Source organism: Mesoplodon bidens (genome assembly GCF_964165515.1).
Source record: "Mesoplodon bidens genome assembly, chromosome: 5".
Lineage (NCBI taxonomy): Eukaryota > Metazoa > Chordata > Mammalia > Artiodactyla > Ziphiidae > Mesoplodon > Mesoplodon bidens.
The window spans coordinates 69,857,967-69,880,313 of record NC_138161.1 but is presented as its reverse complement, the minus strand read 5'-3'; the positions used below and the strand labels follow the sequence as shown (position 1 = coordinate 69,880,313).

General features: G+C 39.6%; 1 protein-coding gene across 6 annotated transcripts in view; it reads right to left on the bottom strand.

The window, feature by feature from the left end:
• Positions 1-4,383: 4,383 nt before the first annotated feature.
• The window catches only part of ACAD11 (acyl-CoA dehydrogenase family member 11), a 108,773-nt gene continuing 90,809 nt past the window's right edge, over positions 4,384-22,347 (bottom strand). Inside the window, exons 17-20 of one of the 6 annotated variants that reach the window (XM_081235426.1) lie at positions 20,342-20,383; positions 7,478-7,594; positions 6,470-6,579; positions 4,384-5,565 (exon numbers count right to left, since the gene is read on the bottom strand). In XM_081235426.1, the coding sequence (XP_081091552.1) occupies positions 5,451-5,565; positions 6,470-6,579; positions 7,478-7,594; positions 20,342-20,383 (384 nt within the window). In that variant the 3' untranslated portion in view covers positions 4,384-5,450. Of the gene's footprint in view, positions 5,566-6,469; positions 6,580-7,477; positions 7,595-20,292; positions 21,950-22,347 lie in introns of those variants that run through there. The other 5 variants (XM_081235424.1, XM_081235427.1, XM_081235425.1 and 2 more) reach the window with 5 other exon arrangements.

Below are 22,347 nucleotides of genomic sequence, written 5' to 3'. Positions count from 1 at the left end.
AGGCTGAAGGCTGCTCAAGGCTTCTGGACTTTGGAAGCTGTTGCCCACAAGGAGCAGTGGTCCTGAGGGGGAGGGAAGGGGGTGTCAGAGTCTGTGTGAGGACATGATGAGACCCTTGCCTTAATGATATTCTCTACTTCGTATAACTTGATGTGCCATTTTGAAACTTGAATTCACTTTTGTCGTTTTAAGGGATCACAAGAGAATTTACATAGCTTCTAGACCAGATACTGTTTGTGGCCAGATGGGTGCCCTACTTCACCCAAAATATTCCTTGCTAAGAAGGGACTTCAGGGCTTCCCTAGTGGTGAAGTGGTTAAGAATCCACCTGCCCATGCAGGGGACACGGGTTCAAGCCCTGGTCCAGGAAGATCCCACATGCTGCAGAGCAACTAAACCCGTGAACCACAACTACTGAGCCTGCACTCTAGAGCCTGTGAGCTACAACTCCTGAGCCCGCATGCCACAACTACTGAAGCCTGCATGCCTAGAGCCCATGCTCCACAACAAGAGAAGCCACCAAAAGGAGAAGCCCATGCACCGCAACGAAGAGTAGCCCCCACTCACTGCAACTAGAGAGAGCCCGTGCACAGCAACAAAGACCCAACTCAGCCAAAAATAAATAAATACATAAGATTTATAAAAAAAAAAAAAAAAGGAGGGAGCTCAACCTCTCACTGGAGGCTGCATGTTTTCAGCCAGCTGACCAGGAGCTGGGGTCTTCTTTGTTCCCTAGCCAGCAGCACCCACTTGACTACCAGAGTACCTCTAATCCTGGCCTGCACATGGGGGATGTGGACTTGAGGCTCACGTCTGTCTGTCTATCCAGGTGGAATGGGCCTGTGTGCCTAGGGACAGGTAGCCTGTTAACAGTTGGGTTTTGATCTGTTTTTCATGCATGCGAGTAATCAAAGTTAAAACTAGAGTAGCCTAATTTCCTGGGAGTAGGTGGAGAGCCTTCCCCTGTACAGAGTGAGGAAGGTTTGGAATCAATAGTCCAGGTCTGTTGGGATAAGTGAGAAAACACAGGGATAAGTGAGAAAACACAGGAGTGTTCTTTTTGCACATTTGTTTTTCATGAGTGCCCTATTTTAACAGGAAACAATATATATCGTTTCTAATTTTTAAAAAAATCTGGGGTATCCGAGGAACAGCAGAAGGCTGGTGTGGCTGGTATGCAGTAAGGAAAAACCAGTAGAAACGGAAGTCACAGAGGCCAGGGCAGGGGGGCGAGGAGGCATCTGCACCCTCCACTTTCACTTGTTTAAAAGAGTGAAACAAGACTTTCCACCGGCTGGTAACAACCATCCACGCAGCGGGAAAAGGAGCTTCTGGCCACATGCCATTCTCCACCTATCAGGCGGGCCCCAGTGAGGCACTGCTCAGGACAATCACCCTTTGTTTCCTCACATATTTGGGGGTGAAGATAAAGCAGATAAATGCCCTTGTTTCACAGAGCTTATCGCAACCACACTCTTACACTAGAATGTTTGTGGCTTTTCTTCATGATAATCACAATGAGAAAGAGATAACAAAAAAAGAAATAAAATTATTGTGTCAGGATCATAAACCCTGAATGCTCTTTGCCCTGGATTAAGTGAGGACACTTCCCAGAATATTGTTTATTTGGAAAATTCTAACAATCACTGAATGTGGTTTTGTTTTTCTTAGTTACTCTGACTTCCCTCTGTACCTCGAGCTGATCACAGCACTCTGGCTGCTTTCCACATCAAGAAAATTTTAAAAAGTAAACATGCATTCTCTGAATTGTTAAAATACTCATTAAACGCCTATTTCATCAACTGATCTGTCCAAACTGCTGTGTGCCCCCCCTTGCTGGGGCACTAATATCCCTTTTCAGCCCCAGCGTTTCTCCAGTTACCCGTAACCCACTCTGAGTCTGTTGTCCAACCACTGTGCTCATGGGCTGGTGCTCAGGCTTCTGCTCTGTTCTGTTTGCAGACCTATAAGTAAATGATTTGCCCTCTCGCCAACTGCAAATCAGGGACAAGGAGAGCATCCATGCACATGAATTCATTCATTCATACTTTTTTTGAGTGCATACCAGCCAGACATGGTTCCAGTACACAAAATAAGTGGACTCTAGTGAGAAGACAGACCATAAATAAGTAGATATGTCAAGTGATAAGTGCTGTGAAAAGAATGGCAGGTAAAGAGGCTGGAGAGTGACAGCAGGTGGTGCTAGTCCAGAACAAGTGCTCAGGAAAGGACCTTTCGACAAGGTGACTTTGGAGCAGCCATCTGGTAATCTCAGGGTAGGTCTTCCCAGGCAGAGAAAAGAGTGAGAGCCAAGACTCCGAGGCCCAGCTGTGGTGGTCTGGTCTGCTGGAAGCACAGTCCAGAGGATGTTTGGAGGGAGGCAGGTGGATGAGCGCAGAGAGGTACTGGGGACAAGCTCAGGTGGATCCTTGTCGGCCAAGGTGAGGGTTAGGGTTTTATTCCTAGTGAGATGGAAAGCCACTGCAGCATTTTGAGAGGTTCAGGCTGGCTGCTATGAGAACAGATTTGAAGCCCAGTTAGAAGACTACCACAGTAATCCAGGCAAAGGGAGAGTGGGGAAATAGGTGCAACAGACAAACATTGGTTCCAAGTGCTAACAGGAGGCCCACTGCTTGGCCTGCACCCCTTCCACTCTGCTTCTTGGGGAGGGATCATCACGCGCCCGGGAAAAAGAGAGATCTGGCTGAGGCTACCTGGCTTGACTGAAATCAAGCGCTTGTTCATAGCAGTCATTTTCTTAAATACATTTCATTTTATAATATCCTTTATTTAAGAACTTTACTAATTTAAATCCTTCAGAAGCCTGGGTGAGAAAGTGCCTTCTTCTGAATTTCCCAGCAACTGTTGTAGCTTAATTCAAGAAAAACAGGAGACGTATTTGTCTGCCAGCTTCATGCAGCCCATCTATTGACTCACCCACAAGCTACTACTGGTCTTTGCTGCCGTCACCCACTTTAAGTTTCTTCAACAAAATGCACGCACGCCTATGACATGTAAGCAGACCAGAGTTGTGGGAAGAGCTGGAGTGATGTGGACCTGGGGGAAGGCTTGTAAACAGGTTGATGAGGAAATCAGCTCCTCCGTGATCAGCTGAAATTTCTCTTGTGTGTTCTTAAAAGGTTACAACGTCAACTCCCAGAGATCCATAACCGGCTGCTTCCTTGGATAAGCACTGCCACACCTTCTGTGACTGCTTATGTGTAGAGCTTTATGGTGACTTCCTGTCGCGCCGCCACAGCCCCGCCTCTCCTGCTGCTGCCCACACTGCAAATCTTGGGTAAAGCCCTGACTGGTGAGCTCTCCCCTTCTTCTTGCCTTCCCACGTGGGGTCACCCTGAAGGGCTACTTCTCATTTTACAGCTGTGTGGGTTCAAATTCCTGACAAACCTGGCTGACTGTCCTGGGTGGACTGCTCAGAGTGACCCACAGTGACAGCCTGAGGAGACCCCAGAAATGGCCCTGCCACTCCCATGTTTACAGTCCTTCGCTCACTGTGACTGAGGCATAGTTCCCTTGATCTTACTTTATCCTTTGGAGACTGGAATTTTCCGTTTCAACAACTTTTACTACTCTTTTTTAACATGATTTTATCTGAATAACTTAAAGGTAGGTGAGAGAGGTGAATATGGATCACATGGGGGGATGGGTGAGGATGTGGCAGACACAGATAAAAACAGATCAACTGAAATGAATCAACCACCAACATAGCCAGTTCTTCTCAAAGAGGAAAAAATTATCACAAAATTACAACTACCAGATATAACTTTTAATTCTAATTGTTCAGAAACAATCCTGATTTCTCCTAAATCACAGCTTTTAAAACTAGTAATAAGGTTGACCAGCTTGGGTTATAAGATTTTATCCACTTTAAATAAGGATGCCTTATAAAGTACTTTATTGTGGTTCACAAGTATCAAAGTGCTTCTATATGGCTTCAGTGATTCCCACACAAGCCCTCAGTAGATAAGGGTCCTCTAGGTTTAAAAGTTAATCCCAACGTACAAAAAGAAATACGAGGTGCAGCGAGGTTAAGGCTCAAAGGCAAATGTTTACAAAGCCCACATGACATGGGTTTCGTAAATGTCTGGCCCTAACCCCACTCCAAGATGACATTTAAATAATGATTGAAATAATCTCTATGCATCAATAAATTCATGTGATGTGTATGCTTTCTAATAAAACAGTTTTAAAGCTTTCCAAACTCAAAATACTTTCATTTGAAAATTTAAAAAAATTGCCAGTAACTATTCCAATTCCACAAACTAAAAATGCAACAAGAAACAGGTAAAATTCATTTAAATAATATATTTTATTTAACTCAATATATCCAAAATATTACCATTTCAGCATGTAATCAATATTAAAAAAGTATTAATGAGACATTTAATTTTTTTTTCATACTGAGTCTTCAAAATCTGGTATATATTGTATACTTTCTTAATTTGGATGTTAAATTTTCATTCAAAATACTTGCTCTGTATTTAGATTTCATAAAATTTACATTTGCAAAAGACAATTCACATACCCAAGTTATTCCAAGCGTACTTAAAAGTTTTCCAGTAACTGAGTTGAGAATTTATATTTGGATTAATTAAAATGTAAAAAAATCAAAAATTCAGTTCTTCAGTTATGCTGACCACAGTTCAGGTGCTCAAGACTTACAACATGGCCCGGGCTGCAGTCCTCAGCAGCGCTGACCTAAAGTCTCCAAGGATGTTGGCTTAGGGTGTTGATATTAACAGAATGGTGTTCAGAGAACACTGTCTTTAAACTCCTCTCAAAACTGCATAACTTTCTTGTAGGTTAAACTATCCACTGTTAGCATCAACATTTTATACATAATTAAAATTTTTCTTAATTATATTTTCTCATAAGATGCCATGTCTTCTAGTAACAATCAGATTTTATGTATAAATGCTTCCTGTTGAATTATGAAGAGGCTTATAGCAATACAAACTCTAAAATGACCCAATCAGTCATCCATCTTTCTCCAGTGCAAACATTACCACAAAGTGTTAAACCAGCCCCTAAAACCAATGTTAAAAAGGGGATTCCCACAATATTTTTTACAAAGTAGTGATTAAATATTCCTTGAATATTTATTTAAGTGGAACAATTCCTGAAAGTAAAGAAGTGAAAATATTTTTACGCTATGCTTTAGTTCTCCAATTTATTTCATGATTTCTTTACAAGAGGAGCGTTTAAAAAATAAATGCTATACACTTAGGTGTTACACTGAATGACAACAGCTATGAAATTTCCTTTTTCACTGAAACCCTTGAAATTATAAGATTTTTAGTGTGACCCTTGAAATGACAAAACCCATTGATTAAAACAGATGCTCAAATCTTTACCAAAGTGAGTGATTAATCCTGTGCTTAAACTGCTGCAAAAGCTGAATGAGATACAAATGCTGCAGCCGATGAATTCTACACCTTGGCTCTCAGCCTTCTGGCTTGGTCCCACAGCTCCATTTTTGCGACTGCCGAGAGGTGAACTTCATCGGGCCCATCTGCTAAGCGCAATGTTCGCGTTAGGGCATACCTGCAAAAACACAAAGAGCAGGGATGGCAGGACTTATCAAAGAGGAACCTGAAGCTTTAGCATCAGTCACTCTGATTCTAAGCCAAGATTGTTAGTGTTTGAAATCTCGCCAAGGCAGTGATAAGAAAAATTGCACAGGGAAAATCAAGGAAAGTCAGCCCAAGGGGTTGTGAAATGCCATTTTCAAGTCCTCACCTTGGGAGTGGAATCTTAAATGGCACAGTGCAGTGGGCTTAATCTCAGTCTTGGTTTGCTGTAGGTACTAGTATTTGCTAGAACTAGGAGATGTCTTAGGTAATCCACAGGCCATGAAGAATATATAACATTTATATGCTATAAATATATAGTACTATATATTGAGTTCTTTCTTATTAAAAATTGATGTGGGATAAACTGATGGGGCACTAGACTCTTATCTCCAGTGTGAGAGAGAAGGTGGCACCATGCCCGGTGATGATGGGCAGTGGAGAGTATTCCTTCTTGATCCCAGCAAGCACATGTGGACATGAGATGGTGGCTGGCATGCACTGCCGCAGTCTGGCCACGGCCTCCAGGTGTGGGTGGTAAAGTGTCCTTAGTGCACACCTAAGCCTTGCTCTGCTCCCCTCCTCTCCTTCCTGTTCCAGGGTGAACCCCCATGAGTTATCTACAGCCCAGGAACCCTCAGTGCATCTTCTCAGTGTAAAAGTGAACATGATTGAGTGAAATGACAATTGTAATCATAAAACTATCTATTGGTACTGAGCTCTATAGTAAAATACCTATATTGCCTCAGTTAGCCTTCAATTTTGCTTTAAAGTAAGTTAGTTATCTTTATTTTCTTCATAGTTAGTATCAAGCCATCTGTAGATTTTTAACTCCAAGCCCATCAAATGTAGACGGTGATTAAATGACATCTACTCACATGTTAGCCAGAGGGTATTCATGGGAAACGCCGGCACCTCCACACACTTGGATGGCCTGGTCAATAATTTTGCAGACGGCCCGAGGGGCAGCCACTTTAATCATTGCAATCTACATAAACAAGATATAAAAAGAATGTTCCTTTCTTAGACAATACACAATGTGATAGAATTTGATATAGTCTGTATTTTCTTTGTGAAAATAAACAAGGGAACTTTCCCGCATACACACACCACTGAAACACGATCTTTGATGAAAGCCAACAAAGATCCACTAATGCAGCTAACGGACATATTTCAGTCAACACAGACCTTCAAAGGAAAGAGATATCTCTTCCAAATCACATTTTATTAACTTATTTATTACTTGCATTGTCTTGTTTCTGAAAGGATTTCAGGCAACTGATAAGTGACATTCATCACCTTAGAGATCATGAAGAGTTAAAAAGTCTTTGATAATCAGTTTTCCCTTGGCAATTTCATTGCTTTTATAATTAAATGATCATGTTCTTATTCCAAATAAGGCCAGAAACATAAGAAGGTGGGGAAAAGAGGTGTCTTCTATGAAACATTTCTATGTGGCAGCACAGTGCTCTGCATTCTGTATCAACTTGGTCAGTCTTCGCTAGAACCCTAGGCCATAGGCAGACAGGTCAGATACTTTGCCCAAGGTCAAGAGGTTAGCAGAAATTAACATACCAGGTACAATTCCAAGTCAGTATAAAGTTTGGTATTTCTCTACTTTCTCTGCCTTCTGTTACTGCATCTCCAGAAAGCTGAAGATATTCTGCATCCTGAAAATCATTCCCTAAAGCAGCTCAGTGAAAGGAAAACTAGCAAGGGTGATTGTATAAATGTATAAATTATACATTTATAATTTTTAAACTGAAATCACATGGAAGCTTCCGATATTCTGAGTGCCCTCAAGCCACCATGAAACCTGGAATGCCCAAAGAGTGGGACAAAATTCTTGGAGAAGGCTTGGCAGATGGTGGTCCAAGGGGCCTCACCTCCTTCTTAGCACCAGAGCTGCCCAGGGTATCAATGCTGTGGGCAGCTTTCAAGGTCAACAAGCGGATCTCCTCAATGGCAATGCGGCTTTCAGCGATCCAGTGAGCCACCACCTCCTGCAGGGGAGCAAAGGGCAGCAGAAAAAGGAGATAAGCTGGTGTGTGAGTTCCACGTGTAACACAGACTGGTAGTTTGGTGAAAACATCATCCACGCCAAGGACTGTTCTCAAGCCTTACTCTATATGTTTTTATTTTTATTATATATTTTAAATTTATTTATTTATTTATTTTATCTTTGGCTGCGTTGGGTCTTAGTTGCTGCATGTGGGCTTTCTCTAGTTGCGGTGAGTGGGGGCTACTCTTCGTTGTGGTGCGTGGACTTCTCATTGTGGTGGCCTCTCTTGTTGCAGAGCACAGGCTCTAGGCATGCGGGCTTCAGTAGTTGTGGCACGCGGGCTCAGTATTTGTGGCGCACGGGATTAGTTGCTCCATGACATGTGAGGTCTTCCCAGACCAGGGCTTGAACCCATGTTCCCTGCGTTGGCAGGCAGGTTCTTAACCACTGTGCCACTGGGGAAGTCCTCTATATATTTTTAAATGGAAGAGTTAATTTGTTTGAAATAACCAGCCAGCCACTTACCCATGGAATGCTGCAGGTAACATTGGTGGATTTTAGAAAAAAACTTTATTTGCTCAGAAAAATAATTTATTTTGGATATCCTGGTGTCTAAAGTTAAGATGGTCTAACTGAGCAATTGTCTTATTGCCAAGACACTCCTTACTGGCCTTTCTGAATGCTAACTGCACAGTACCATTGAAACTTGGTTAAATGTAAGGTGGTGGACCTGCTTATAGACAATCTAGATAATTCCTAAGATAATTTCAGTGTGAGAATGGTCCAGCATCCTTTGTTGTGTTATTACTATTATTTATTTAGTAAACATGAACTTTTTCTTTGGTGAAGAGTTCTATGAATTTTAACACATGTATATACTGGTATAACCACAATCAAGATACAGAACAGTTTCATCTCCCCCCAAAAACTCCCTCATGCTGCCCCTTTTTAGCCCTACTTCTGCCCTCTAGCAACCACTGAATGGTTCTCAGTTATTATACTGTTGCCTTTTCCAGAATGTCATATAAATGGAATCATTTAGCATGTATTCTTTAGAGGCCGGCTTCCTTCACTCAGCATAATTCCTTTGAATTTCATCCGAATTGTTCTGTGTATCAACTGTCCATTCCTCTTTATCACTGAGTAGTATTCCATTGTAGGGATGTACCACAATTTGTTTTTCCATTCACCTGTTGAAGGACAGTTGGGTTGTTTCCAGTTTTTGGTGAATTATTAACAGAGCTTCTGTAAATATCTGTATATGGGTTTCTGTGTGAACATACCTTTTTTATTTTTTAAAGCAAATACCAGGAGTGGAATTGTTAGGTCATGTGGTAAATACTTATAAGAAGCCATCAAAGTTTTCCAGAGTGACTGTACTATTTTGCCCCCCCACCAGCAGTATATGAGTTCCAGTTACTCTCCAAACCATCAGCACTTGTTATTGTCAATATTTTTAAATTTTAGCCATGTTAACAATGTGCAGAGATATCTCATGGTGGTTTTAATTTGCATTTCCCTAATTGCTGATGATATTGGTCACCTCTTGATATGTTTATTTGCCATTTATATATTCTGTTTGGTGACAAGTCTGTTCAAGTCATTTGCCCATTTTTTAATTGGGCTTAGAGAGCTGGGCTTAGAGTTCATTATTCAGTCATTTGTTAGATAGGCAATTTGCAAACACTTTCTCCCAGTCCATAGCTTTTTTCATTCTCTTAATAGTGACTTTCATAGTGCCAAAATGTTCAATTTTAATGAAGTACAATTTGTCAATTTTTTTCCCTTATGTGTCATGTTTTTGGTGCATGTCTAAGAACATTTTGCCTAATACCAGGTCAGGAGACTTTTATCTTCGTGATATTTTCACCTATATAAAAAAGTCAATTGACCCATGTTTTTATGAGTCTATTTCTAGACCTGCTATTCTGTTCCAAAGACCTATGTGTCTCTCCTTATACCACACTGTCTTGACTGTCGTAGCTTATGGTAAGTCTTCAATCAGATACTGTGATTCCTCCAATTTTACTCTTCTTTTTCAAACTGTTCTATTATTTTAGTTTCTCTGCATTTCCATATAAATTCTAGGATCAACTTGCTTATGTCTACAAAAATGTTCTGCTGGGATTCTGATTGGAATTACATTAAACCTATAGATCAATTTGAGAATAGCTGACATCTTTATTATGTTAGCCTTCCAATCCATGAACACAGTATTTCTTTGTATTTATTTAGGCTTCTTTTGGTTTATTTTACACTTTTATAATTTTTAGCATGTAGATTCTATACATGTTTTGTTAGATTTGTACTTATTTCCTTTCTTAGTCTATTGTAAATGGTATTTTAAAAATTTCAGCTTCCAATTGTTCACTGCTAGTATACAGAAATAAAATTAATTTTATGTGTTGATTCAATCCTATGACTTTGCTAAACTAATTTATTATTAGTTCTAGGAGGATTGTTTTGTTTAGTTTGGTAGATTTCTAAGGATTTTCTACACAATCATGTTGTCTGCAAAGAGGGGCAGTTTTATTTATTTTTTTCCCCAACTATGCACTTTATTTCTTTATCTTGTCTCACCACAATGGCTAAGACTTCCTCTATGATGATAAAGAGCAGTGGTGATGGGACTTCCCTGGTGGCACAGTGTTTAAGAATCCGCCTGCCAATGCAGGGGACATGGGTTCGAGCCCTGGTCTGGGAAGATCCCACATGATGCCGAGCAACCAAGCCCGTGTGCCAAAACTACTGAGCTTATGCTCTAGAGCCTGTGAGCCACAACTACTGAGCCCATGTGCTGCCACTACTGAAGCTTGTGCACCTAGAGCCCATGCTCTGCAACAAGAGAAGCCACCGTGATGAGAAGCCCACGCACTGCAATGAAGAGTAGCCCCCGCTCGCCCCAACTAGAGAAAGCCTGCGTGCAGCAATGAAGACCCAACACAGCTAAAAATAAATAAATAAAAATTTTAAAAGTGTTAAAAAAAAAAAAGCAATGGTGAGAGTAAACATCCTTGCTTTTTTCCCAATCTTGGGAATGAAAACATTCAGTTTTTCATTATTAAGAACGATGTTGGCTGTAGAATTTTTAGATGCTCCATATCAGGTTAAATAAAATCCTTTCTATCTCTAGTATGCTGAGAGTTTTATCATGAATAGATGCTGAATTTTGTCAAGTGCCTTTTTCTATCAATCGATATGATCATGTGGCTTTTCTTTTCTAGGCTGTTAATATGGCACATTACAGTGAGTAATTTTCTCAATGATTGATATTTGAATATGAATCAGCCTTGCATTCCTGGGATAAACCTCACTTGGTTGTTCTTTTTACATATTGCTGGATTACATTTGCTAGGTTTTTGCATCTATACTGGTCTGTAGTTTGTTCTTGTCTGGTTTTGGATTAGTGTAATTCTGGTCTCATAAATGAGTTGGCAAGTGCTTGCTCCTCTTCATTTTTCTGGAAGAGATTGTGTGGAATTTGTGTTATTTCTTCTTTAACTGTTTAGCAGAATTTACCAGTGATACCATTTGGGCCTGAAGATTTCTTTTCTCAGGATATTTTAAACTGTGTATACAGCTTCTTTAATAGTTGTAGAACCATTCAGGTTATCTATTTCACATTCAGTGAGTTTTGGTATTTTGTGGCTTTTGAGGAATTGATCCATTTCATCTAAGTTGCTAAATTTATGTGCTCTGCATACATGCCTGAGTGTGTGTTTCCTAAGCCCCAGATCTAGAGTGGAGCAGACTCTACCTCAGATTCAGTACCAGTCCCTATTCTCCAGTTTAGGTTTTCCCAGAGAGCTCCACATTGTGGTTTATAGAACACTTGCACAAATTATGAAATTGGTATTTCCAAAGACTCCTATATCCAGGAAGGTGGAATAGATGTACTTTTCCCTATTCCTCCTGCAAAGTACAACTAAAATCTTGGGCATCATCCATAGGACAAAAACAAGAAGACTCTGAAAGGTAGAGAGAAGAAGCCAGACTGGCCAGGGACTTTGGGAACAGAAGAACAACATGGTAGTAAGTTCCCTCCGTTTCCTCTTTGTCTCATATATCCCAGACTTGGAGCTGAAGAAGCCAGCAACCTGGAAATACCAATGAGCACAGACAAAAATCAAACAAAAAACAGCCTCAACAAATACTGTCTTTAGCTGAAGGATTGGGAAGGGGCAGCTAGAAAGACAGAAAACTTAGAGAATAACCATTCTACCCAAGCCAATACTAAAGAAAAAAGCACTGGCCCCACTCCTATTCATGCCAGCACAGACTTCCACCTTTGTGAGTGCTGAGATGAGGTACCTCAACACCCTTGTCAGGGTGGTATCAGACAGAGAGTGTCAAGTAAGGAGCGACAACAGGAACAAGTTCCCTCCCCTCTATGATGTCATTGGGGACCACCCAGTGATGAGAATGCACCTCTTTTCTCAGCTATCAGTGGAGACTGAGCAGGAAGCTGGACTTCTACCTACCTCTGCCTGGCAGTAATGAGGTGCAACCCCTTCCTCTAACAGAGCAGTGTCAGAGAAACCCAGCTAAAATAGAAAGTTTAAATAAGATCCAGAATCTCATAACATAATATGAAAATGTCTAGGTTTTAACAAAAAATTGTTTGTCATGCCAAAACCCAGGAAGTCTCAAAATTTATGATGATGACAACACTGAGATAACAGAAATGTTATAATTTCTGACAAAGATTTTAAAGCAACTATGATAAAAATGCTTCAATCAGTAAATAGAAACACAACTGAAACAAATGAGAAAACAGAAAGCCTCAGCAAAGGAACTTAAGTCTTATTAATGAAATTACTAAGAAGAAATAAAGAAGAAAAAAATGGATATTTTGTAACTGAAAAATATAACCATTTAAATAAAAAGCTCAGTGGATGGGCTCAACAGCAGAATGGAGGGGACAAAGGAACAAATCAGTGAACTGGAAGACAGGACAATAGCAATTGCCCAATCTGAACTACAGAGAGAAAATAGACCAAAAAATTTTTTTAAAGAATAGCATTAAAATAAACAAATTAATTAATTAAAAATTTTAAAAAAAGAGGACCTCAAGGAAAATTGAAAAATACACTGATGGGATTAATATGAAAATACAATACATAAAAATTTGTGGAATACAGGTAAAGCAGTGTTGAGAGGAAAATTTACAGCACTAAACACATAGATTAGAAAAGAGGAAATGTCTCACATCAATACTCCTTGCTACCGCACCAAGAACCTAGAAAAAAAGAGCAAAATAAGTCTGAAGAAAGCAAAAGAAAGGATATGATAAATAGCAGAAATCAATAAAATTGAAAACAAAACAAAAAAATAGAGAAACTCAATGAAACAAAGATCTTGTTAATGTTAAGTCATATCAATTATTATATTGTATAATTTTATATATTAATAATTAATATATATTCTTTGAAAAGACCAGTAAAATTGAAGACCTCTAACAAGACAGACAAAGGAAAAGGAAGGCACAAATAACTAATTTCAGTAATGAAACAGGGTATCACTGAAGACCCTGCAGACATCAATAGGATAACAGGAGAATATTATGAACAACTCTAAACACATAAAATTGACAGCTTAGACAAAATGGATCACTTCCTCAAAAAATACAAACCACCACAATTCATTCAATATAAAATAGATAATGTGAATAACCCTATAACTATTAAGGAAACTGAACTGTAAATTAAAAACAACCCCCAGGGCTTCCCTGGTGGCGCAGTGGTTGACAGTCCACCTGCCGATGCAGGGGACACAGGTTCGTGCCCTGGTCCGGGAAGATCCCACATGTCGCGGAGCGGCTGGGCCCGTGAGCCATGGCCGCTGAGCCTGCGCGTCCGGAGCCTGTGCTCCGCAACGGGAGAGGCCACAACAGTGAGAGGCCCGCATACCGCAAAAAACAAAAAACAAACAAAAAAAAAACAACCCCCAGACCAAATCTCCAGGCCCAAATAGTTTCATTGGAGAACTCTACCAAATGTCTAAAGAAGAATTAACATAAATCTAGACAATCTGGTTTTCTTTAATTAACAATAATCTTTTGATGTTCAGACTACCTGCCCTTTGTTGCAAAACTCCTATATATCCTGGCTCCCTCCTAGGAACAGTTCTCTCAGGGTTACTTGAGATGCTGCCTCTCAGGCTTGAAGTCCTAAAAATTTCTACCAAGTAAACATAATTCTTGGGACTTCCCTGGTGGGCCAGTGTGTTAGACTCTGTGCTCCCTATGCAGGGGGCCCATGATCAATCCCTGGTTGGGGAACTAGATCCCACATGCTTGCAGCAACTAAGAGTGCACATGCCACAACTAAGAAGTCTGCGTGCTTCAACTAAGAACCCACGTGCCACAACTAAGAGAGTCCACATGTTGCAACTAAAGATCACGCATGCCGCAAATAAGACCTGGCGCAGCCAAAATAAAAAATAAATAGTAAATTTAAAAAGCAATAAAACTTTCAAAAAATAAAAATAATTATACATAATGACAAAGTAGGGTTTATTCTAAGGATGAAAAGCTAGTTTAGTATTGAAAATCCATCAATGTACTCCATCGTATTAACAAGCTGAAAAAAAATCACATGGTCATACAAATTAATGTAGAAAAATCATTTGACAAAATTCAACGTTCATTCATGATAAAAACTCTCAGAAAACTAGTTATAGAGGGGAATTCAACTTAACAAAGAACATCTACAAAAAAACTACAGCCAACATTATGCATAATGTTCTCCTAAGAAACTGGATCACTCATACACAGCTGGTGAGAATGAAAAATGGCATAGTCATTCTGGAAGACAGTTTGGTGGTTTCTTAAAAAACTAAACATGCAACTACTGTATGACCCAGCAACTGCGTTTTTAGGCACTTATACCAGAGAAATAAAGACTTAAGTTGATGCTAAAACCTATACTTGAATGTTTATAGCAGCTTTATTTGTAACAGCTCAAAACTGAAAAGAACCTAAATATCCCTCAACAGGTGAATAGTTAAACTGTGATAATCCACACCAAGGAATACTACTCAGCAATAAAAAGAAGCCAGCTACTGATACATATATATATATATATATATATATATATATATATATATATATATAACCTGGATGAATCTCCAAAAACTTATGCTGAATGAAAAAAACCAACTCCCAAAGTTTAAATACTGTATAATTTCTTTTCTAAAATGACAAAATTATAAAGATAAAGAACAGATTAGTGGTTGCCAGGAGTTAAGGAGGAAGGAGTGGTGAGAGTGAAGTGGGTGCAGCTATAAAAGGACAACATGAGGGCTCTTTGTGGTAATGGAAATGTTCTATATCTTGACTGTATTGATGACAATATCTTGGTTCTGATAATGTATTATAGTTTGATAAGATGTTGCAATTGTGGGAAACTGGGTCAAAGGCACAAGGTTTCTCTGTATTTTTTTTCTTTTTTTGAATTTTATTTTATTTATTTTTTTATACAGCACGTTCTTATTAGTCATCCATTTTATACATATCAATGTATACATGTCAATCACAATCACCCAATACATCAACCCCCACACCCACGCCCCCACCGCTTTCCCCACTTGGTGTCCATATGTTTGTGCTCTACGTCTGTGTCTCAATTTCTGCCCTGAAAACTGGTTCATCTGTACCATTTTTCTAGGTTCCATATATATGTGTTAATATATGATATTTGTTTTTCTCTTTCTGATTTACTTCACTCTATATGACAGTGTCTAGATCCATTCACATCTCAACAAATGACCCAATTTCATTCCTTTTTATGGCTGAGTAATACTCTATTGTATATATGTACAACATCTTCTTTATCCATTCATCTGTCAATGGGCATTTAGGTTGTTTCCATGACCTGGCTATTGTAAATAGTGCTGCAATGAACATTGGGGTGCGTGTGTCTTTTTGAATTATGGTTTTCTCTGGGTATATGCCCAGCAGTGGGATTGCTGAATCATACGGTAATTCTATTTTTAGTTTTTTAAGGAACCTCCATACTGTTCTCCATAGTGGCTGTATCAATTTACATTCCCACCAACAGGGCCAGAGGGTTCCCTTTTCTCCACACCCTCTCCAACATTTGCTGCTTGTAGATTTTCTGATGATGCCCATTCTAACTGGTGTGAGGTGATACCACATTGTAGTTTTGATTTGCATTTCTCTAATAATTAGTGATGTTGAGCAGCTTTTCATGTGCTTCTTCGCCATCTGTATATCTTCTTTGGAGAAAAGTCTATTTAGGTCTTCTGCCCATTTTTGGATGGGGTTGTTTGGTTTTTTGAAACTGAGTTGCACGAGCTGCTTCTAAAATTGCAGGTTAATCCTTTGTGAGTTGCTTCATTTCTAAATATTTTCTCCCATTCTGAGGGTTGTCTTTTCATCTTGTTTATGATTTCCTTTGCTGTGCAAAAGTTTGTAAGTTTCATTAAGTGCCATTTGTATATTTTTGTTTTTATTTCCAGTTCTCTAGAAGGTGGGTCGAAAAGGATCTTGCTGTGATTTATATCATAGAGTGTTCTGCCTATGTTTTCCTCTAAGAGTTTGATAGTGTCTGGCCTTATATTTAGGTCTTTAATCCATTTTGAGTTTATTTTTGTGTATGGTATTAGGGAGTGTCCTAATTTCATTCTTTTACATGTAGCTGTCCAGTTTTCCCAGCACCACTTATTGAAGAGGCTGTCTTTTCTCCATTGCATATTCTTGTATCCTTTATCAAAAATAAGGTGACCATATGTGCATGGGTTTAGCTCTGGGCGTTGGATCTTGTTCCATTGATCTATATTTCTGTTTTTGTGCCTGTACCATACTGTCTTGATTGCTGTAGCTTTGTAGTATAATCTGAAGTCAGGGAGCCAGATTCCTCCAGCTCTGTTTTTCTTTCTCAAGATTACTTTGGCTATTCAGGGGTCTTTTGTGTTTCCATACAAATTGTGAAATTTTTTGTTCTAGTTCTCTGAAAAATGCCAGTGGTAGTTTGATAGGGATTGCACTGAATCTGTAGATTGCTTTGGGTAGTAGAGTCATTTTCACAATGCTGATTCTTCCAATCCAAGAACATGGTATATCTCTCCATCTATTTGTATCATCTTTAATTTCTTTCATTAGTGTCATAATTTACTGCATACAGGTCTTTTGTCTACTTAGGTAGGTTTATTCCTAGGTATTTTATTCTTTATGTTGCAGTGGTAAATGGGAGGGTTTCCTTAATTCACTTTCAGATTTTTCATCATTAGTGTATAGGAATGCAAGAGATTTCTGTGCATTAATTTTGTATCCTGCTACTTTACCACATTCATTGATTAGCTCTACTAGTTTTCTGGTAACATCTTTAGGATTCTCTACGTATAGCATCATGTCATCTGCAAACAGTGACAGTTTTACTTCTTCTTTTCCGATTTGGATTCCTTTTATTTCTTTTTCTTCTCTGATTGCTGAGGCTAAAACTTCCAAAACAATGTTGAATAATAGTGGTGAGAGTGGGCAACCTTGTCCTGTTCCTGATCTTAGTGGAAACGGTTTCAGTTTTTCACCAGTGAGGATGATGTTGGCTGTGGGTTTGTCATATATGGACTTTATTATGTTGAGGTAAGTTGTCTCTATGCCTACTTCCTGGAGTGTTTTTATCATAAATTGGTGTTGAATTTTTTCAAAAGCTTTTTCTGCATCTATTGAGATGATCATATGGCTTTTCTTCTTCAATTTGTTAATATGGTATATCACATTGATTGATTTGCATATATTGAAGAATCCTTGCATTCCTGGGATAAACCCCACTTGAGCATGGTGTATAATCCTTTTAATGTGCTGTTGGATTCTGTTTGCTATTATTTTGTTGAGGATTATTGCATCTATGTTCATCAGTGATATTGGTTTTCTTTTTTTGTGACATCTTTGTCTGGTTTTGGTATCAGGGTGATGGTGGCCTCGTAGAAAGAGTTTGGGAGTGTTTCTCCCTCTACTATAGTTTGGAAGAGTTTGAGAAGGAAAGGTGTTAGCTCTTCCCTAAATGTTTGATAGAATTCGCCTCTGAATCCATCTGGTCCTGAGCTTTTGTTTGTTGGAATATTTTTAATCACAGTTTCAATTTCAGTGCTTGTGATTGGTCCGTTTATATTTTCTGTTTCTTCCTGGTTCAGTCTCAGAATGTTTTGCTTTTCTAAGAATTTTTCCATTTCTTCCAGGTTGTCCATTTTTTGGCATAGAGCTGCTTGTAGTAATCGCTTATGATCCTTTGTATCTCTGCAGTGTTAGTAGTTACTTCTCTTTTTTCATTTCTAATTCTATTGATTTGAGTCCTCTCCCTCTTTTTCTTGATGAGGCTGGCTGATGGTTTATCAATTTTGTTTATCTTCTCAAAGAACCAGCTTTGAGTTTTATTGATCTTTGCTATTGTTTCCTTCATTTCTTTTTCATTTATTTCTGATCTGATATTTATGATTTCTTTCCTCCTCCTAACTTTGGGGTTTTTTTGTTCTTCTTTCTCTAATTGCTTTAGGTGTAAGGTTAGGTTGTTTGAGATGTTTCTTATTTTTTAAGGTAGGATTGTATTTCTATAAACTTCCCTCTTAGAACTGCTTTTGCTCCATCACATAGGTTTTGGGTCATATGTTTTCATTTTCATTTGTCTCTAGGTATTTTTTGATTTCCTGTCTGATTTTTTCAGTGATCTCCTGGTTATTAAGTAGTGTATTGTTTAGCCTCCATGTGTTTGTGTTTTTCACAGCTTTTTTTCCTGTAATTGATATGTAGTCTCATAGCGTTGTAGTAGGAAAAGATACTTGATACGATTTCAATTTTCTTAAATTTACTGAGGTTTGATTTGTGACCCAAGATATGATCCATCCTGCAGAAAATTCCATGAGAACCTGAGAAGAAAGTGTATTCTGTTATTTTTGGATGGAATGTCCTATAAATATCAATTAAGTCCATCTTGCTGAATGTGTTACTGTCAATTTCCCCTTTTATGGCTGTTAGTATTTGCCTTATGTATTGCGGTGCTCCTATGCCGGGTGCACAAATATTTACAATTGTTATATCTTCTTCTTGGATTGATCCCTTGACCATTATGTAGTGTCCTTCTTTGTCTCTTGTAATAGTCTTTATTTTAAAGTCTATTTTGTCTGATATGAGAACTGCTACTCCAGCTTTCTGTTGATTTTCATTTGCATGGAATACCTTTTCCATCCCCTCACTTTCAGTCTGTATGTGTCCCTAGGTCTGAAGTGGGTTTCTTGTATATGGGTTTTGTTTTTGTATCCTTTGTATCCTTTCAGCCAGTGTAGGTCTTTTGGTTGGAGCATTTACTCCATTTACATTTAAAGTAATTATCAATATGTATGTTCCTATTACCATTTTCTTAATTGTTTTGGGTTTATTATTGTAGGTCTTTTCCTTCTCTTGTGTTTCCTGCCTAGAGAAGTTCCTTTAGCATTTGTTGTAAAGCTGGTTTGGTGGTGCTGAATTCTGTTAGCTTTTGCTCATCAGTAAAGGTTTTAGTTTCTCCGGCGAATCTGAATGAGATCCTTGCTGGGTAATCTTGGTTGTAGGTTTTTCCCTTTCATCACTTTAAATATGTATTGACACTCCTTCCTGGTTTGCAGAGTTTCTGCTGAAAGATCAGCTGTTAACCTTATGGGGATTCCCTTGTATGTTATTTGTTGTTTTTCCCTTGCTGCTTTTAATATTTTTTCTTTTTATTTAATTTTTGATAATTTGGTTAATATGTATCTTGCCATGTTTCTCCTTGGATTTATCCTGTATGGGACTTTTTGCCTTTCCTGGACTTGATTAACTATTTCCTTTCCCATATTAGTGAAGTTTTCAACTATAATCTCTTCAAATATTTTCTCAGTCCCTTTTTCTCTTCTTCTTCTGGAACCCCTGTAATTCTAATTTTGGTGCATTTAATGTTGTCCCAGAGGTCTCTGAGACTGTCCTCAATTCTTTTCATTCTTTTTTCTTTATTCTGCTCTGCAGCAGTTATTTCCACTATATTATCTTCCAGGTCACTCTTCCGTTCTTCTGCCTCAGTTTTTCTGCCATTGATTCCTTCTAGAGAATTTTAAATTTCATTTATTGTGTTGTTCATCATTGTCTGTTTGCTCTTTAGTTCTTGTAGTTCCTTGTTAAATGTTTCCTGTATTTTCTCCATTCCATTTCCAAGATTTTGTAACATCTTTACTATCATTATTCTGAATTCTTTTTCAGGTAGACTGCCTATTTCCTCTTCATTTGTTTGGTCTGGTGGGTTTTTATCTTGCTCCTTCATCTGCTGTGTATTTCTCTGTCTTCTCATTTTGCTTCACTTACTGTGTTTGGGGTCTCCTTTTCACAGGCTGCAGGTTCGTAGTTCCTGTTGTTTTTGCTGTCTGCCCCCAGTGGCGAAGGTTGGTTCAGTGGGTTGTGTCAGCCTCCTGGTGGAGGGGACTACAGCCTGTGTTCTGGTGGATGAGGGTGGATCTTGTCTTTCTGGTGGGCAGGTCTGCCTCTGGTGGTGTGTTTTGGGGTGTCTGTGTCCTTATCATGATTTTAGGCAGCCTCTCTGCTAATTAGTAGGGTTCTGTTCCTGTCTTGCTAGTTGTTTGGCATAGAGTGTCCAACACTGTAGCTTGCTGAGTGGAGCTGCGTCTTGGCGTCGAGATGGAGATCTCTGGGAGATTTTTGCCATATGATATGACATGGAGCTGGGAGTTCTCTGGTGGACCAATGTCCTGAACTCGACTCTCCTACCTCATAGACACAGGCCTGTCTCCCGGCTGGAGCACCAAGATCCTGTCATCCACATGGCTCAGAATAAAAGGGAGAAAAAAGGAAAGGAAGAAAGAAAAATAAATTAAAAAATAAAATTAATAAAATAAAAAATTATTGAAAATAAAAAAAATTTTAAGTTATTAAAAAAAAAGAAAGAAGAGAGCAACCTAACCAAAAAACAAATCCACCAATGATAACAAGCACTAAAAACTATACAGAAAAAAACAAACAAACAAACAAAAAACAACCCGGACAGATAGAACCCTAGGACAAATGGTAAAAGCAAAGCTATACAGACAAAATCACACACAGAAACATATATATACACACTCCCAAAAACAGAAAAAGGAAAAAAAGTATATATCATTGCTCCCAAAGTCCACTACCTCAATTTTGGGATGATTCGTTGTCTATTCAGGTATTCCAGAGATATAGGGTACATCAAGTTGATTGTGGAGATTTAATCCACTGCTCTTGAGGCTGCTGGGAGAGATTTCCCTTTCTCTTCTTTGTTTGCACAGCTCCTCGGGTTCAGCTTTGTATTTGGCCCCGCCTCTGCATGTAGGTCACCTGAGGGCTTCTGTTCTTCACTCAGACAGGATGGGGTTAAAGGCACAGCTTATTAGGGAGCTCTGGCTCACTCAGGCCGGGGGAGGGAGGGGTACAGAATGCAGGGTGAGCCTGCGGCGGCAGAGACTGGTGTGACGCTGCAACAGCCTGAGATGCACCATGTGTTCTCCTGGGATGTTGTCCCTGGATCACGGGACCCTGGCAGTGGCAGGCTGCACAGGCTCCTGGGAGGGGAGGTGTGGATAGTGACCTGTGCTTGCTCACAAGCTTCTTGGTGGCTGCAGCAGCAGCCTTAGCGTCTCATGCCCATCCCTGGTGTCTGCGCTGACGCACACCTTTCTGGAGCTCATTTAGTCGGCGCTCTTAATCTCCTCTCCTCGTGCACTGCCAAACAAAGAGGCAAGAAAAAGTCTCTTGCCTCTTCGGCAGCTCCAGACTTTTTACTGGACTCCCTCCTGGCTAGCTGTGGCACACTAGCCCCTTCAGGCTGTGTTCACGCAGTCAACCCCAGTCCTCTCCCCAGGACCTGACCTCCGAAGCCCGAGCCTCAGCTCCCAGCCCCCACCCGCCCTGGTGGGTGAGCAGACAAGCCTCTAGGGCTGGTGAGTGCTGGTCGGCACTGATCCTCTGTGCGGTAATCTCTCCGCTTTGCCCTCCGCACCCCTGTTGCTGCGCTCTCCTCTGCAGCTCCGAAGCTTTCCCCCGCCGCGCCACCTGCAGTCTCCGCCCGTGAAGGGCCTTCCTAGTGTGTGGAAACCTTTCCTCCTTCACAGCTCCCTCCCACTGGTGCAGGTCTCGTCCCTATTCTTTTGTCTCTGTTTTTTCTTTTTTCTTTTGCCCTACCCAGGTACGTGGGGAGTTTTTGGCCTTTTGGGAGGTCTGAGGTCTTCTGCCAGCATTTAGTAGGTATTCTCTAGGGGTTGTTCCACATGTAGATGTATTTCTGATGTATTTGTGGGGAGGAAGGTGATCTCCATGTCTTACTCTTCTGCCATTTTGAAGCTCCTCCTAGGCAATCTTGAAAAGAGAAAAGTGTAAGAAGTGACAGTTGATGCCATGAGCAATTCTTTAGCTCCTACTCCAGCAACATTGTGGAGTTGTATCCATGGCCTCAAACATTCACATCTTCTTACTTCTTCCAACAGTGCCCATCTAACAGCTGAACCCTTGCTCTCAAAGTTAACTAAAGGGGTTCTTCCACAAATTATTCCTAGGTATGTGCCATAAAGCAGGCTGTCATTTTTCCATAAGAACAATGTTACAACTAAATCATAGATATGCTGAATAATGTTTCAAAAAAAAGCAAACATGGCCTATAGGAATTCAAGGTAAAAAATATACTGCAAAATTTTTATGACTGTCACAAATGTACTTTACAAGGGGTTGTAAAGTACATTTGTGATAATCTTATAAAA